Source organism: Setaria viridis, chromosome 6 (genome assembly GCF_005286985.2).
Source record: "Setaria viridis chromosome 6, Setaria_viridis_v4.0, whole genome shotgun sequence".
Taxonomy (NCBI): Eukaryota; Viridiplantae; Streptophyta; class Magnoliopsida; order Poales; family Poaceae; genus Setaria; species Setaria viridis.
Window position 1 is genome coordinate 2,399,219 of NC_048268.2, and position 17,038 is coordinate 2,416,256.

Genomic DNA, 17,038 nt, shown 5'->3' on the forward strand with positions numbered 1-17,038 from the left:
CCCCCCCCCCCCCCGGTTGCTGTTATGTGCGGCTGTCTGTATTCCAACTGGGATAAAAGCTCCCTCTTTTGTCCCGGTTGGTAATTTCAACCGGGACAAAAGATTTGGACCAATTACAACCGGGACAAAAGGGGGTGCGTGGTTGCCAGATTTCCACGCGGCCCTCAAGGCAGCGCTCTCCACTTCCTTATCCTCCTAGGCTCTCCTCTCCACCTATCGTTTCTCTCCTCATCCTCTAGAACCTCGATGGCGCCCCCACTAAAAAGCTCCTCTTCTCATCCTCCTCCTCTCCTCATCACTATTGGAGATCTCCACTGGCGCTCCCCTCCTCCCCCTTTTTGCACCACTGCCACCCCCTCCCCCTCTGCTGCCCCACCCCTTCCCCCTCTGCTCACCCCTCAATGGCAATGAGGAGCGGTAGCGGGGCGAGGGTAGGCCAGTGGCGTGGCCGGGCGGAGTCAAGGCGGGCGGGGGCGGAGCGGAGGCGGGCGGCCGGCGGGTGAGTGGCGAGCAGAGGCGGGCGGCGGCGGGGGTGGTGGCCGGCGGGCGAGTGGTTGGTGGGTGGCGGGCAGCGGGTGGCGGCTAGGCAGGTGCTTTTTTTATTTTTTTAAACCTTTTAGTCCCGGTTGGTAACACGAACCAGGACTAAAGGGGGTGAATGACCTGGGACTAAAGGACACCCCGTTTTGTCTCGAAAATTTAGTCCCGTTTGGATTTTCAGGATCTATGGCCCTATCCAATTAGAACTAAAGGTACATTTTCTAGTAGTGAAGCCTGACGAGTCCAAGATTTCCAATGCTTCACACACGCAAACACACGAGTCAGCACTGTTGCAGGTCGCGGTGATTCCACAAAGGATAGGCATGAAAACCATGGTTCACGTTGCACTCACCTGGAATGTAGATTTCAGGTTCCAGAGGCCTAATCACTCCTTTCGTCTGCACCTTGTTCTGGAGCAAGAGCTGCAATATATGGCATGGGGCAACACTAAATGAATGTACATGGGGTTTCTGCTTTTATCCTCATGCAAGTATAACTGTGGTTAAGGTTACTACCAGAGCCCCTATTCCTGCTGCTACACCAACGGTGAGGGCCATGGCAGTGGTGGATTGGCCATTTTCAAACTTTCGGAACTCCAGTAGCGCCGCTTGGTGCTTTTCGATGGCTCGCCCGTCCACCTCCACTTCGTGGTGCAGCAGTACCATGTCCTGAATTACAAGGGCGGTATCTCAGCAATGGTTAACCAAGGAAGGCTATCGATTTGATTTCATCCATTTTTCGTGCATGAAGCAATGCAGTATGAAATTCGGTGGTAGAACAGAGTCTGAAAAGAAGTTCGGAAATTAATGTGCCAAAAAAAGTGACAATATCTAACAAAATCACTCATCTCTCAAATTAAACTAAGGGGGAGAAGTATGGTCACCAGGGATATAGCTTACATCTGCAAAAATAAGGGGAGACATTCTCCAAGTTAGTAAATGCAAATCAACATCATTCATATTGTTAGACACTTTTATGTATTGAAATCCAAAGTTTATGAATGTTCAGCATTTAAAAGTCCAGTAATGTAAAGAAACTTGTTAAAAGAAACCAACGTTAAAGAGCGTCATTAAAAGAGTGTCTCTTTACAGCACAGCCAGCGGGCTTGCGCATCACAAAATCATTAAAGAACGCTGTCTCCTAAACACCTCTGAAGAGGACAAACATTCAACCTTCCTCATCAAAAAATCATTAAAGACAGCACTTGGGACCAGACTTTTATTCTTATTGTTTGCGGCAGTTTACTTGGCAGGTACTCTTAGAATATATCAAGGTCCCCTTCCACGTGAGAATCTTACTTAAGCAAATTGTTAATTGTCTCTATTTTGATTCTCCTTTTCAGGGAGCTACTTTTCTTCTTCATTTTTGTTCTAAGTAGGAATTGGGGTTGAAATGGTGTTACTATTACACTATTCTCCCCCAAAATATTTAATATGTTTACAGAGTTGTTGCGCCAAAGGAGATTCTTGGTATGCAATATATATAAGCGCCCTCAGGTCGGCATTGAAACGAACAACCGGAGCTTATATACTGTAAGCATCAATCCGTTACTACTAGTGCTAGAGAGAGCCACAACTTGCTGCTGGCAATGGCATCCGCCGCTTGCAACGAGTCTCCTAGCCCGTCCATGGGGTCAAATGCTCCGGCAGGGGCCACTGATGATGAGGCCAAAGCATTGGCAGCCAAATGCCGATGCGAATGCCAGCCGCCGCCAAGGGATCTGCAGAACAAGGAAGAAGAAGATGCTTGGACGGGGTTGGTGGCCATTGAGTCGATCATGCACCCACGGCTGCTAGCAGCGGCATCCAATGGTAAATGGGGAGAACTAAATTTCCTTCTCAACAGGGAAGATGCGCAAGCCCAAGGTAGCTCGATGCATGACCAGCTAGAGGCATGTAGCTTCACCGACCTGCCCCCCCAGGGAGCTAATATTGATGTCGAAGATGGCTCCCACCTGCAAGCACCACCACTGCCGTCCGCAGGGTCGCCGCTGGAGAGCGTCACCTTCGCGGAGAAAGACTCTCTGTTACATGTGGTGGCTGCCAATGGGGATGGCGACAACTTCTTGAAGTGTGCCAAGCTCATCTACAGCAAAGCCAAGCACCTGCTGCTTAAGCCAAATGGAATGGATGACACGCCCTTGCATTGTGCTGCCAGGGTTGGGAATTCCAACATGGTCTCGCAGCTTATTCAGCTAGCAAGAGGTGACAACGCAGTTGAGAGGTTACTTCGGATGGAGAATGCCAAGAAGGAGACGGCTTTGCATGAGGCTGTCCGTATTTGTGATAATCCTCTCGTGAAGGTGCTACTGAAGGCCGACTCCAAATTGGCTACGTTTCCTAAACAAGGCACATCGCCGCTATACTTGTCTGTCCTGCTTGAGCAGGACGCCATTGCTCAAACACTGCATGATATGAGCGAAGATAACAATATCTCCTACTCTGGACCAAGTGGGCAAAATGCCTTGCACGCTGCGGTTCTTCGAAGGCCAGGTATGCACACATTGCTGTACATCAAGCTAGGCTCCAGTGCTCTACTACCGTCTTCATTATTACTACAGTACAGATTAATTATACTGTTTTTTGAGCATATTCTTTCGAGAGACACAGGAAAACATTAACCTTTAACCTATCTACCACTAAAAAGAGATGGCTGTTTAATTTCTAGATCTCCTATAAGCAAAACTATAAGATGTATACTGAGCATCAACAGTACTGTAGATGCACATATCTCATACGCCTTCCAAATTAAGGGTACACAAAAAAAAAATCTTATTTGGCTAGATGAGATAAAACTGGAATAATAATCTGAATTTGGGTAAAACTCAGGAAGTCTGTTTATTGTGGAAAAATGACCTGAACCTGTTTGTTTTCCAGAAAACTGGTTTCCTGTATTGCTTCTGTTGCTATCTTTCTGTCAGCTTTATTTGGGGCTAGCGTGTTTAAAGAATTGATAAATATTCCTTGCTAGTGCTTTTCTCGTACCAGTTCGTTTTAGTATATCCAAGAAAAATCGCATGGTGGCTAACAAAGACCATCGCTGTTGATCTGAACGCACTAGTAAAAACAAGTTTTTGTTTGTACCGTACCAATAACATGATCAGCAACCTGTCTTACAAACTAACAACCTAAAACACAATTTCCTAAAAATCCGCATAAGGCTTGTCCTGTGAAAACCAATTTTAAATACTCATGATGCAGACGACAACTCAAAGAATTTACTCCCCCCCTTTGTTTTCACTAGTAGAGAATTGAGCTTTAGCAGGATAAAAGACCCCCCTTTTGTCCCGGTTGGTAATCGAGCTCCCAGGAGGCCCCCCCCCCCCGTCACAAGTCACGCGATTTTTCACGCGAAATATGCGCGTGCGCGGTTCGTGGGATTCGAACCCACAACCTCCAGCCTCGCGCGTAGCTTCCTTGCCATCCCACCTACACACCACATCTGACTATGTAGGGGATGCTATCCTTTTGTATTAACTCGTGGGGGACCCTTTTATCCCGGTTGGAAACACCAACCGGGATAAAAGACCCCCTTTTATCCCGGTTGGTGTTTCCAACCGGGATAAAAGGGTTCGAGGATTTAATCCCCTTCCAGCCACCTTCCAGTCACCTCGTTGGGGGACCCTTTTATCCCGATTTGAAACACCAACCGGGATAAATGACCCCCTTTTATCCCGGTTGGTATTACAAACCGGGATAAAAGTCTCTTAACCCTTTTATCTCGGTTGGTAACACCAACCGGGATAAAAGGGGGGGTCTTTTATCCCGGTTGGTGTTTCAAACCGGGATAAAAGGCCTCTCAGAGTCTTTTTTTCCCACTAGCCTTTGCAACCGGGATAAAAGGTCCCGGTTGGTGAGCCCCCCACCAGTGACCGAGTTTTAGTCCCGGTTGGTAAACCTTTTGTCCCGGGCCAACTTTAAACCGGGACAAAAGGGGGCGTATGGAAAGTCAATTCTCTACTAGTGTTTCTTCTTCCTTTGTATTGCATATTTTGTACTCCTTTCAACATCTTCACTGGCCAGTGTTAGTAGAGGGGAAATATTTGGGGGAAACCATCATGAAGTTTTGGGAATTCATTACATACATGGAGATGAAGATAAGGTTGTGACGTACCAGCATATACAAAATCTGAAGACCAGAGACATCGTATGTTTACCTCACTTTTAGTTATAAAATTGGCAAATCACAAAGAAAATAGTCTAGGAAAAAAAAGACAAAAACCAATGTTGAATGATACTTTTGTAAGCTACAGAGGTCTTTAATTAATTTTCAGGCCTTGCGACGAGGCTGTTGGAATGGAACAAGTCTCTCAGCACGGAAAGGGATGAAAACGGGAGCACTCCTCTCCACTTTGCCACACTCGGAGAAAAGAGCATTTCTGCCCCCAGTTTGATGGAATTACAGAGGATAGGGAGATGGAGACGGCTGGCTAAAGAATTATTCCAAGCTAACCCAGTTGCACTTTACGTGCCGAACGACGACGGATTATTCCCCATCCATGTTGCTGCCTCCGTAGACGATGAAAGGTACATCACCATCTTTGTTGACAAGTATCCCAGGTGCGCTGGTTTGAGGGACATCATGGGAAGGACATTCCTGCATGTCGCTGTTGAGAAAGGGAGTTGGAAGGTAGTCAGATACACTTTGAAAACTAAGTCGCTAGCTTGGATTTTGAACATCCAAGACCGTGGAGGCAATACTGCACTGCACCTGGCTGTCCAGGCTTCGCATTTTTGCATCTTCTTATATCTGTTTCAGAATCGGCGAGTACACTTGAGTATGACAAATGCCCAAGGGCAAACTCCTCTGGACATAGCCGACACCAAGGTTCCCAAAGGTCTGCTGTATTTTCAGGTAATCGATTCCCTCCCCTCTCCTGTATGAGGATGAACTTTTCATGAAGGAAAGAAAACGTTTCAAAAACAATGAAGAAAAAGGAATTATTGGGTCTGCATGCGTGATTATATTTTTTCCCCTATTTATTTTGATTGTGTAGAACCCCGAAGCACAGATATTCCAGGCACTCCGTTTTTTGGGCGGTACTCGTGGTGCTTCTCGCTTGCATCATCACCTTGGGAAAAACTATGGAGGCATTCATCAAGGACGACCCGACTACGAGAAGGAGGAGTTGGAGAACATAAAAGAGACAACCCAAAGTCTATGTGTTGGCTCAGTTCTAATAGCGACTGTGGCATTCGGCGCAGCTTTTGCCCTGCCTGGAGGTTACAGACAAGATGATGGCACGCCGATCTTTGCTGGGAGGTATACTTTTCGTGCATTCGTGATGGCCAACACATTTGCCTTCGTTTTCTCCACGATGGCTACTGTTGGTCTCATGTATTCTGGTTCTCCTGTCTTCAACACAAGGATCCGCAAATGGCGTTCGACCATAGCGTATTTATTCATGGAGATTTCAGTCACATGCTTGGTTGCTGCCTTCGCTCTTGCTGGGTTTTTGGTGCTGGGTTCAGATGCTCATAAGACAGCCCTTGCGATTTGCTTCATCAGCCCCTCTGTAGTGCTATTCAACAATGGAGAAAATTTGTTGAACGTTATTCGTCTTGCAACCACAGTTTATAAGAGAAACGGCCTCCACCATTTGTCATTCCTAGTTCACGCAGGTAGAGTGGTGGGGTACACTCCGTTCCTCGCACTTCTGCCTATCCCGTTCATTTTTGTTTGGGCCGCATATGGAAGGGACCATTCTATTTCACCGGCACCAGGTCCAGCGCACTGAGTCCAAAGACGCGGCTAGCTAAAATCTGGTGATGGTGATTGCGAAGATGGAACAGTATCTGCACTGAGCAAGCATTATTTGTTCTCGCGCTCTGCCTACCTGGGATTTATTGTACTACACTCTGCATTACGGTTCTTCAGCAACTTGTTACAATTTGACGTGTATTCTGTTGTGTTAATAATTACATCTTTGTCATTCGAGCATTATATTGCTGAGCTCATAATAATGCAAACATATTTATCGAATTCAAACTTTGTATTGCTTGCCATTCTCATTTGTAAATAAAGACGATGCATATTGCGGCAAACTTTAATATACCACGAGTAAGAAAGCTCACTGATCTAAAAAATAATACGCAAGCAGCGGTAAAACCAAAGCACGGCATAGGTAACGGGCATAAATGTGTTAGAAAACTAGGCATATTATTATGACATATTTTAATTCCGAGAATTAACAAATTAATCATGACAAATTGTAGTGAGCTTGAGACAGCATGATATGTGCATGTGTTCAAATTTACACTTCTATTAAACAGAACATAAAACAAAAATAGAACCAGAAAAAGGTTTGCAATGTAGTACCATAGGGTGGGTCCGTTGCCGGGGGCATTGAATGTGCTGTCATCAATAGGTTGACCTTGCTTGAAGTTGCACTACAAAACCGATGCGATCCATCGCAGTGCAGTCCTGCGAACGACATTCTAGATGTAGCTGGAAGTATAGTCGTACAACGATCTTCTGGAAGTAGTCGTACAACGAGCGGTTGCGTAGTTGTACGCTCCCAAAAGCTTTATTGCCCGCCTATTCCAAGCAGGATCACGAAGGCGGGGAGGTTCCGGAGGCCTGCTCACGCAGACCCATGTGCACGCAGAGCGTTGTGTTGAGGATGAAGAGCAGCAAAAGCAGCAGAATAATGAAGGAAGAAGAGAGAGATCTCTTACGCATGAGTATTAAGAGTATTCAGGTGTTTTGCACATGTGAGGATAACAGGAGGTGCAGTGCCTCTCTTATATATAGGCTCCAGAGGTAAGGTTCATCGAATCTGGACATCATAATACGATGGAAGTTACTAGTAATTCAAGCACTAGTAACCCTCTGCACTTTATTGGCTGTGTTAATTGAGTGAATCAATTCTCATAAACATTAATAATCACATCTCCTCAACTTCCATGCAAAATTGACCAATTGGTAACTCCTACTATTTATCGTGGACCTTTTAATTCTTATTTGATTAATTGAAATAAATGGGCTTAAGATCATCTTCCTATTTAGGATCCAACCCTGTGCCGATCAATAATTCTTATTTGATCAATAATCACTTTTAGGAAGCTGATGAGCGTGCGTGTCTTCCTATTTAGGATCCAGCCCTGTGCCGATCAGGACTGTCTTTGGAGGTATCACTAGTATCAAGGTTAGTGGCTTTGACATCGATTTCTTTTGCCGGCTTGACCTTGGTTGCCTCCGACTTTTTTTTGGTTTCTCAAGTTCTTCGGGGGGTTATCTTCTTGGCTGCAGCGAAGACTTGCATCATGAAGTTGTTTTTATATTTGTTTTACGTACAACATTGAGATTGGGTATTTCGTTCGTTCCTGTCAATGTTAAAAACACCATCTTATTAGTGACCAAAGGGAGTAGCATCTAAGAATGCCACAACACTAGCTCGTAACCTTGTTTTGAGAAGCGACACATACTACCTAACCAAATAAGATACCTCATGTGGCATTTTTTTTCAAATGCCAACATCAAGTGGCATGACTAACTCGGCCTTGTAATTTATGGCCAACTAATTACTGGCATCCAACACATAGCGAGAAAACACATGGAATGATGTTGCAATCAGTTTCTTGACATTGCTTTAACGTGTTTATATTATTACGACTCTGGATTGCTCCAAATTCTAATGAATACTCTCTTTCATTTCTATGAGGTGCGAAGTGACTTGAATTAGCTTGGGTACTGAAGGACAACTAAAAAAGCCAAAAACAACGTCCATATCTGAAAAGTGAAATAAAGTATATGAAATAACATGTTTTTGAGACATCTAATTGTCTCTTTTTAAGGATTTTTTTGACAGAACCTTCTACTCTGTCAGACGCAAGGAGCTAAGTACAGTACACCACATTAATTTTGAAAGGTTTTTATTTGGTCGCAGCTCCCGTATGATGCCTGGTAACCAAGTCTTGGCTTTCGCTTCCCTTGCGATGGGCTTGGGCGAGGGAAACCTGTCAAGTATCATCCACCTAGCTAGGATGATGTTTCCTTCGGTCTGTTCTGAATGTACAATTTCATTTCAGTAGAATTTTTTCTATTTCTGTTGGAAGATGCAGTCAGAGTTTGGTTAGTGATCAATGGATAGTAACTCATATCTGTGCACAGAGTTCAATTAAAGATTAATGGTAGACGAAATCTAACCATCAAATTGGAGATCGAGATACAGATCATCCGCCAGTCGTGTTAGATTTTTGCTAGTGTTAGATTTGTTTGTCGCCATCAAAATAAATGTTCAGATTCTATTGCCTGCTGCCAGTGTCAGATTATTTTGCATCCTTACGAATTTATGAAATGTGCCGCCGAGTAGAATCTGGATTTTGTGCATATTTCCCAAACCTCCCACGATGCCCTCTTTAACTTCCTGTTCTCTCGCTGCCATCGCACGGGGCACCATCTCCAGGCGAGGTGGAGAGGTCAGGGAATAGGCTGAACAGCATGCATGGAGGGGTGTGAGGCGTTTGGAGTGGAGCGCATCGGGAATGGCCACATCCCCTCTCTATTTCACCAAACAGTACGACCACAACTTTTTTCTTCTTCTCATTGATATTTAGGTTATGTTTTCTTCCTTCTCATATGATTGGAGATATGATAACTTAATTTTGTTGAACAATGATTTTTTTCCAAAAATAAATTGTAGTTGCGGCGACTAAAGCATAGTCCCACACCTGCATGGCTAATGTTAGGGTAACTCAAGGTGGAAATGCTCACATCATCTGACATATTTGTGAATTTTGCTACCCGGGAGACGACTGAAATTAGAAACTTAGCATCAATAGAGAAACTGTTCTACTCCAACGTGGTTAGGGCTTGGAACTATTTTTGGTACTGCTTCAGAAGTTGCCACCTAGATCATGGCTAGTGGCTACTCCACTATTTCCTCATTTAAGTCATACACAGTTTGATTCGGTGCAGTCTCCAATACCACATTTTGAACCGTTAATATATCTTACGTAGAAACAAAGTAACAAACTTATCATGACAACACTTATGTTTTTTTATTCATTAAATTTACTTAGATTACAGCAAGCATGGAACCCACTAAGAACATACATATCCGCTCATTGTTCTTCGTTTGTTGCTTGTCTTTCATGAAGTGGATGCGCGCTTCATTGCTCCACAGTAATACCTAAGAAACAAAGTCAATGCCACGTTACACAAATGGGCATGAAAAATAGTTTGGACTTTGGGCATTTCTCACTTGATAAGGATGTAGAGTGTGCCATACTTTTTAATATTGTATAGAAAAGGATGGATAGCATTGGCCACTTACTTCCACATTTACTTCCCACAGGCACCGGTTTCTGGCAATCCTTTGCCTGACGAACAAGCTTAGATGGGCCTATCTCATCCTCGTCTTCAGGCAAGAGTATACTACATATGCAAGCCATGCCAGATGCTTCCACAACATGACAACACAACGGACTTGGAGCAATGTAGCGGCCATGCTTTGTGATGGTTTTCTTGCAATCATTCATCACTTAAATTTTCTCTTGATAACATTCCTGCTCCGCCCATGCTTGATGTGTTGTAAACCTGCTGAAAACTAGAAAAACGACCGCGAGTGGAAGGGCTTCTTTTGTGACCATCGTGTACTAGTTTGGTCTCGATGGTACGACAACCAAGTATTGCTAGTTTGCTACTATATGTTTGCATGCAAATTTTGAATATTGATCCTTTTGTACACCACTTGCACTAGCTAGACACTTCTATTTATAGCATATGAGGACTCAAGTCTAATTATTATATGAATTAATATCAAGGAAGAATCATCAACGGAGGATAATGCATTAACATCATATCTTGGAAGAAAAATTAAATATTTATGAATCCTTTAGTCTGTAGGCATGTAACATTAATTGGTAAGTCAATAATGATGTGTTTGTATCCAAATGACAGTACAGAACTGAAATCGGCGCTGAAAAACGTAAATATTAGGATATCTTTAAGCTCAACAATGATGCCAATGCTACAAATATTCAAAAAGATATCTGGGTCCGATTATTTATGAATTGATGCACAAACAGCTGTGGTCACGCCTTCCCTTATCTTCCATGGTTCGTAATAAAATCATGTCAAGGATTACTTCTTATTTGCCACATCTGTGATCTATAATCCTGAAAGACAAACATGGGACGAGGTACCAAAATGTCGAATAATATTTTTTTAGCAACTCAGGGGATGGTCTTGGATTGAAGATGTTTTTAGCCTCGATAATATGACCTTACCACTACATGGTTTATCCAACAACGGGGTTAAAGCCAGTATAAATTCCTGTTGCGGTCGCTGAAAACTCAAATAACTCATGATACTAATTTTATAGCTTGTGGTTCTATGGCACCATGTATAGCATACTAATGAAGTGATACATTGTTATGCATGATAATAAAATGATCATACATTGTGACAAAATAAATAGAAACACATCATCAATTGGAGTTGTGGCTCAAAATCAATGTTCAATGAAACATACCGCACATCATTCATAAATCCATCACCGATATGATTTTCGCATCGTTGCTGTCGTCACAATTTTCATTACTAAAATAATGCATGTTGCATTGATGCTACGAAGAACTAGCTAGTACTAACTTCAGAAGTCAATAATAGACCAAAGGAAAAGTAAGTTGCTTTTCTTTGCAACCATCAGACTACAGTTACAAAAATGATCATATTGGACACACATAATCTTTTTGGGATTATTTGGATCATGTAACATTATGTTTTATATCTCTAACGGCTCAAATTAAAATCTTTTGAGATGCCTTTAATCTCGAGAGACACTATATATTCTACCGAAGTCCTAACAACCCACGAGCCGCAATACCACTTCCTCCCGAAAATCCGATTCCCCCCAACCACGTCCATGCCCTCCCGCGGCATCGGCGGTCGCGGGCGCAGCCGCCGTGCGCGACGCCGCCGCGAGGAGGCGGCGGCGGAGCCGAGGGACTGGGCCGACGGCCTCGGGCCAGACCTGCTCCTGGAGATCCTTGGCCGGCTCGACCACGCCGACATCCTGATGTCCGCCGACCGCGTGTGCTGGGCCTGGCGCCGCGCTGCGCGGGAGGAGCCCACGCTGTGGCGCCGCGTCGTCATGCGCGGCGGCGGCGGCGGCGGCCTCGACGGGATATCGCGCAGGCTCAACCGCTGCGGCGCGGCATGCGAGGCCGTTCGGCGCGGCGCAGGGCTGTGCGAGGCCGTCAGCGTCGAGTACGCCGCCGATGACGGCTTCCTCATCTACCTCAGCGAGATGTGAGAAGTTGCTAACCATTGCATGTTTGATGTTCCGTTTTGTTGCAAAACCTCGCACCATAATTTTGGTTGTTTTCACCAAAGAACTCAGATGTTTTGGTTTACTTTGAATTGGTAACGATATTCTAATGATATCTCTAGAGTAGCGAAATCTTCTTGGGTGTTATGTCTAGAACATAACTAGACAACTCTATATGCTGTAAAATTGCCATTGTTGCATGTAATTTGTTTTGAGGTTATGTTTGGACATGTATATACAAAATAAAATTGAAGTGTTATGATTTCAAAAACAAAATAGAAAGATAATAAGGTAATTTGAGTTATGGATCGGAATTACTTCAAGAGCATATACGGTCGTATACTAGGAATAAGTTTAACAGAGATCGAGCAGCTCTTATAAGAAATCATTTTATGAACACCTAATTGAGCAGCTTTTAATTAAAATCTTAGCGTTAATTTTGCAGGGCCCCCAAATTGAAGAGCCTTCGTCTCATTTGTTGCAATGATGTAACAGAGGAAGGATTTACAGAGGCAGTGCAGGAGCTCCCTCTGCTCGAGGAACTCGAGCTATCACTATGCGACAATGTTGGCTGCTCTGTGGATTGTTATGAGCTTGTTGCTGATAAATGCATACAGCTCAAGCACTTCAGACTGAGCAGACATGATTCTAAAGTTGGACAAGCGTGGTGGCAGAACAAGGATGTGCCCGCGATTGCATCTATGCACCGGTTACGCTCCCTGCAGCTTTTCGGCAATACTCTCTCAAGCAATGGTCTAGAAACCATCTTGGATAACTGTCCCCAACTGGAGTCCCTTGACATACGCCGCTGTGCCAACGTGAAAATGGATGGGGCTCTGCTTGCCAAGTGCTCCAAGATCAAGAAAATAAGGCTTCCTGGTGACTCAATTGATGACTATGACCTCAGGGACCGCAGCAAAGTTCGTAGCCCTGTCATGCGACGTGGTAACCATAGGGTAGTACAGCCTTTTAGAGGCAATTATCACCACTACTTTAACCGTGATGAATTTTTCCCGCGCCTTTCAAGATGATGGACTGTTACAGGCCATCAAGTGTATATTGTTTTTTTTTTGTAGCAGTGAGCTAGTGACTGCTTATGGCCATGTGAGCAGATATTCATTTGAATAATTTCCATATACCTACACTAAATTTAATAGTTGGTCTGAACTATATTGAACGGTCCATGCTATAAAAAGCTTGTATGAATTAAAGTGCGGTTATTTAGTTTGAACAATATTTTAGGGTGTTGAGAGGAAGAATATTTTTATCTTATGGAGCAAACTCAAATTAAATTTGCTGCAAGCCAAAAGGGATGTATTGGTAGTTCAAGTTTCAAAGCTACTCCAGCACCATATATAGGTGGGAAAAGTATATGCAGGCTACACATTTTTATGAAGTGCTATAAACTACTTTCTAATCACCTTGTTCCATCCGACCAATCGCTCAATTAATCCCAAAAGCAACACAAATTAACCCACACCGATTCACTCTCTTCCTTCAATTGAAATACCATTAGATGTACGGACGGACTACCAAAGTTGGAGAGACATCTACGTATTGCCAAAGGGGCGTCATATTTTTTTTTCTTTTTAGATGGGCAGTGCGTACAGATGAATACATTTGAAGCAATAATCTGAACCAGTAATCATGTCAGGCGTCAAAAAAAAACAAAAGAGGTCTGTAGCCGAGGCACAGAAATACACTGTGTAACAACAACACAGTAGTCATGGATATATTGTCTTGAAGAAAATTAACGAGGATCACATAAAACTCTCAAACAAGGGTACTTGACGTTTTCTGTTTTTTTCAGTCAAAGTTTAAGAACTTTTTTTGAGGAAAAAAGTTTAAGAACTTAATCTCTTCATTTGAGGTTGCAAGGTCTATTTCATTATGTTAGAACAAGCCTTTGGGCTTTGACTAATCTTGAACATAGTTAAGAAGCTAGGTGTGCGCTGAGGGAGAGTCACCATTGGGGCGCATCTAGGAACGTTTCTCATTATTTTTTACTCCATTATATTCGCTTGTCGACATAGTCAAATAAAGAATGGCATGCATTGCATTAAACTTATTTCAAAAACATGATTAAGCAACTTGTATTGATTTATCATCCACCACTTTACCCTATCAATCAACAATGCAGTACTACTTCATTCAGAGCACCTAAAATCGAAAACTGTATCTTTTCTTCAAGAAAAGAAAGAACATTATAACTAAGAACACTCTTATGAAAGGTCCAGATCATCCCCCAGCTCCAAAAAAAAAAAAAAAAAAACTCTCCCTGACAAGTGGTGGATCGGACGCAGTAATATGGAAGGCAAGACGTGTACGTGTTTCTTGGAAACGTACTTGATTTTGGATTGGAAAGCAGAAAGATGCATGATTTGGATTGGAAGATGCCCACTTTTATATGTTATTAAGCCAAATCAAAACATTAAGGCGGCCGGAAACCTTACTTCTACTTCACAACCCGCAGGCGCAGGGGGCAGCTTGCATATCCCGCCTGCTGTACAAAAATATCCTTTCCAGGGAGGAGGCAGTGCCGGCGATGGACTGGGCGGACGGCCTGCCGGCGGACGTGCTCCTGGCGATCCTCCACCGGATGGACCACATCGCCATCCTGCTGGCCGCCGGCGGCGTGTGCCGCTCCTGGCGCCGCGCCGCGCGGGAGGAGCCCTCGCTGTGGCGGCGGATCACCATGCGTGGGCACGAGGGGATCGCGCGCTGGCTCAACCGGTGCGGCGTGGCCTGCGAGGCCGTCCGGCGCGCCGCCGGGCAGTGCGAGGCCTTCTGCGGGGAGTATGCCGGCGACGACGGATTCCTCGTCTACCTCACCGAGCAGTAAGATTCCAAATTCTGCCCGGTTGTGATTTGTGAATATGTCGCAAATTTCCAGCGTGAATTTATGTAGGTCGTTGTATATACCAACGTACTGCATGGTTATGATGTCTCTGCAATTAATGTCGTTTTGCAAAATTGAAAGGGCCGCTGCTACATTGTCCTTTCAAACCCTAGTTTTTCATCCTTTCACTTATTGTTAACTGTCATCAAGATGTCAAATGGCTTTTAGAGGCTGTTTACACCTATGTGAGGATATGCACTTTATCCCATGACAACCCTAGGGTAGATCGATCAATATGCAGCTTTATTTCCTATACAAGGACAAAGCTTTATTTCCTATACAAGGACAATAGCTCGAGATAGGAGCATGTGGTTTGTGTAAAAGCTAGGTATATGTTGGAGAAACTTTTGAAGTCTCCTACCTTGTTATCTTCAGCAGTAATTAATTATGCTGCAGTTTGAATGATGAAACTGAATTTGTTATCAGAACTAACTGTAGCTCAACTTTCATTCCATCGGCTTTTTATCTGTTGTTCCTACAAACTTATTTGAAACATTTAATTGGACTGAAAAAACTGGACAATTTTTCTGAAATATAACTATAGATTGTGGCATGGAATACAGATTGAACTACAGATACTTCAGAGTTCAAGTTCATGTTTGTGTTTGAACTTTAGAGGCTGTAGCTAGCTGACGATTTGTTTATCAGCTCATGTCTTGAACAAATTTAATTTTTGAAGGGATTAGACACAACCAAATTTATATGACAGATTACTGGATTGGTGAATCTGTTTTACGCATGTATACTAAAAAAAGTATGGTACGTCAAGTGTGTCATCACCGTGATCTTTGTAACGCCGGATTTGTTAATATATAGTGGAAATATAACTTATTACTAAATGCCAATCTATTATAAATCGGTTGCTTCCATATATGAAATATGTCCCTCTATAATAATCTTATTTTTCAGAAGTTTACTAGTGCTGAACAGCTTTTGTCTAAGTTTTAGCTGATGCCGCTCAATTACTGATTGTTAAGACCTCGTGCTCCATTTGCAGGGCCCCTTCTTTAAAGAGCCTTCGCCTTATTTCTTGCAATGGTGTCACAAACGAAGGGTTTGCAGAGGCAGTGAAGGAGCTTCCTCTACTTGAGGAGCTTGAGCTATCTCTATGTGACAATGTAGGTGGCTCTGAAGTCTTTGAAGTTGTTGGCGAAGTATGCCCACAGCTGAAGCACTTCAGACTTTGTAAAAAACGTTTCGATGTTAATGTGCGGAACAAGGACAACGATGTCCGAGGGATTGCAACTATGCATGGGCTACACTCCTTGCAGCTTTTCAGCAATCTTCTCACCAATAAGGGTCTAGAAACCATCTTGGACAACTGTCCCCATCTGGAGTCCCTCGACATACGCTACTGCTTCAACATCGACATGGATCAGACTCTGCTTCTAAAGTGTGCCAGGATCAATACAGTAAGGATTCCTGATGACCCGATTGATGACTATAACCTCGAGGTTCAAAGCCCTATCAGGACATATTGTTTCCGCTTTCGCTTTCGCATTTGTTGTCAAGTGAGCGCTCCATCTTAATGGTGTGAAATAAGTACCAAGGTGCTAGCATACCAGTCAAAAGCATCTGTGTTTTCTGTACTTGTGTATTGTGGTTTGTTCCGGTTGCCTGCGTGGTGCGTTGTGTTTTGTTGGGCAAATGAATAAATGTAAAGCGATATGAAATAGCAAAAACATGTCAGGCAAAAAGAAATATTCCCAAGATTGACACTTGACAGAAGGTCCGTAGCCGAGGCACATAAATACATTGTAATAAAAGACACAAAGACAACTTAAAAATCAATTCGCAAACTAAAAGACCATCCATTTGAATTAAAGAAATGTAGAGCTACCATCTCCGAGGTTTGGCATGCTCAAATGAAGAGCATCTCATCGTTCTCACCTTGCTGCAACTTGACTCAAGATCGCATAAAACTCTCCATTAGGATACTTGGCGTTTTCTATTTTTCAGTTAAAGTTTAAGGACCTCATTTGAAGTTGCAAGGTCTATTTTTATTTTGATACAAGAAGTTTTTGGCTTAGATTTATCTTGACTTCTGCCGTAGCGAAACGAAATATATAACATTATAAAATAATAGGAAGGCTTCCTAAAAAAATAATAGGAAGGCGGTTGTTCAGAAATATATAAATTTGTGTTTAAAAACGCCTGCCTGATTTCATAATTCTATAATACTAGGGCCTGTTTGGATACCCTGTGTTAAAATTTAACAAGTGTTAAAGTTTTAACACTCTCAAATAGAGTGCTAAAGTTTAACACATTGGGGTGTTTGGATGATGTGTTAAACTTTAACACCTTTGGTGGGAAATGACTCCATT

General features: G+C 43.3%; 3 protein-coding genes across 3 annotated transcripts; all 3 read left to right on the forward strand.

Moving 5' to 3' along the window:
* Positions 1 to 565: 565 nt before the first annotated feature.
* Positions 566 to 6,514, forward strand: LOC117861160 (protein ACCELERATED CELL DEATH 6). Its single transcript, XM_034744670.2, has 3 exons — positions 566 to 3,032; positions 4,814 to 5,394; positions 5,537 to 6,514. Exons 1-3 carry the CDS (start codon positions 2,129 to 2,131, stop codon positions 6,275 to 6,277), a joined length of 2,226 nt encoding a protein of 741 aa, XP_034600561.1. The 5' UTR covers positions 566 to 2,128; the 3' UTR covers positions 6,278 to 6,514.
* Positions 6,515 to 11,410: 4,896 nt separating this feature from the next.
* On the forward strand, positions 11,411 to 12,909 carry LOC117860742 (F-box protein SKIP19-like). Its single transcript, XM_034744117.2, has 2 exons — positions 11,411 to 11,796; positions 12,261 to 12,909. The coding sequence occupies exons 1-2, from the start codon at positions 11,411 to 11,413 to the stop codon at positions 12,844 to 12,846; spliced, it is 972 nt and encodes a 323-aa protein (XP_034600008.1). The 3' UTR covers positions 12,847 to 12,909.
* A 1,451-nt stretch (positions 12,910 to 14,360) lies between these two features.
* Positions 14,361 to 16,294, forward strand: LOC117860743 (putative F-box/LRR-repeat protein 22). The gene is made up of 2 exons (XM_034744118.2): positions 14,361 to 14,653; positions 15,712 to 16,294. Exons 1-2 carry the CDS (start codon positions 14,361 to 14,363, stop codon positions 16,241 to 16,243), a joined length of 825 nt encoding a protein of 274 aa, XP_034600009.1. The 3' UTR covers positions 16,244 to 16,294.
* The last annotated feature ends 744 nt before the right edge of the window (positions 16,295 to 17,038 follow it).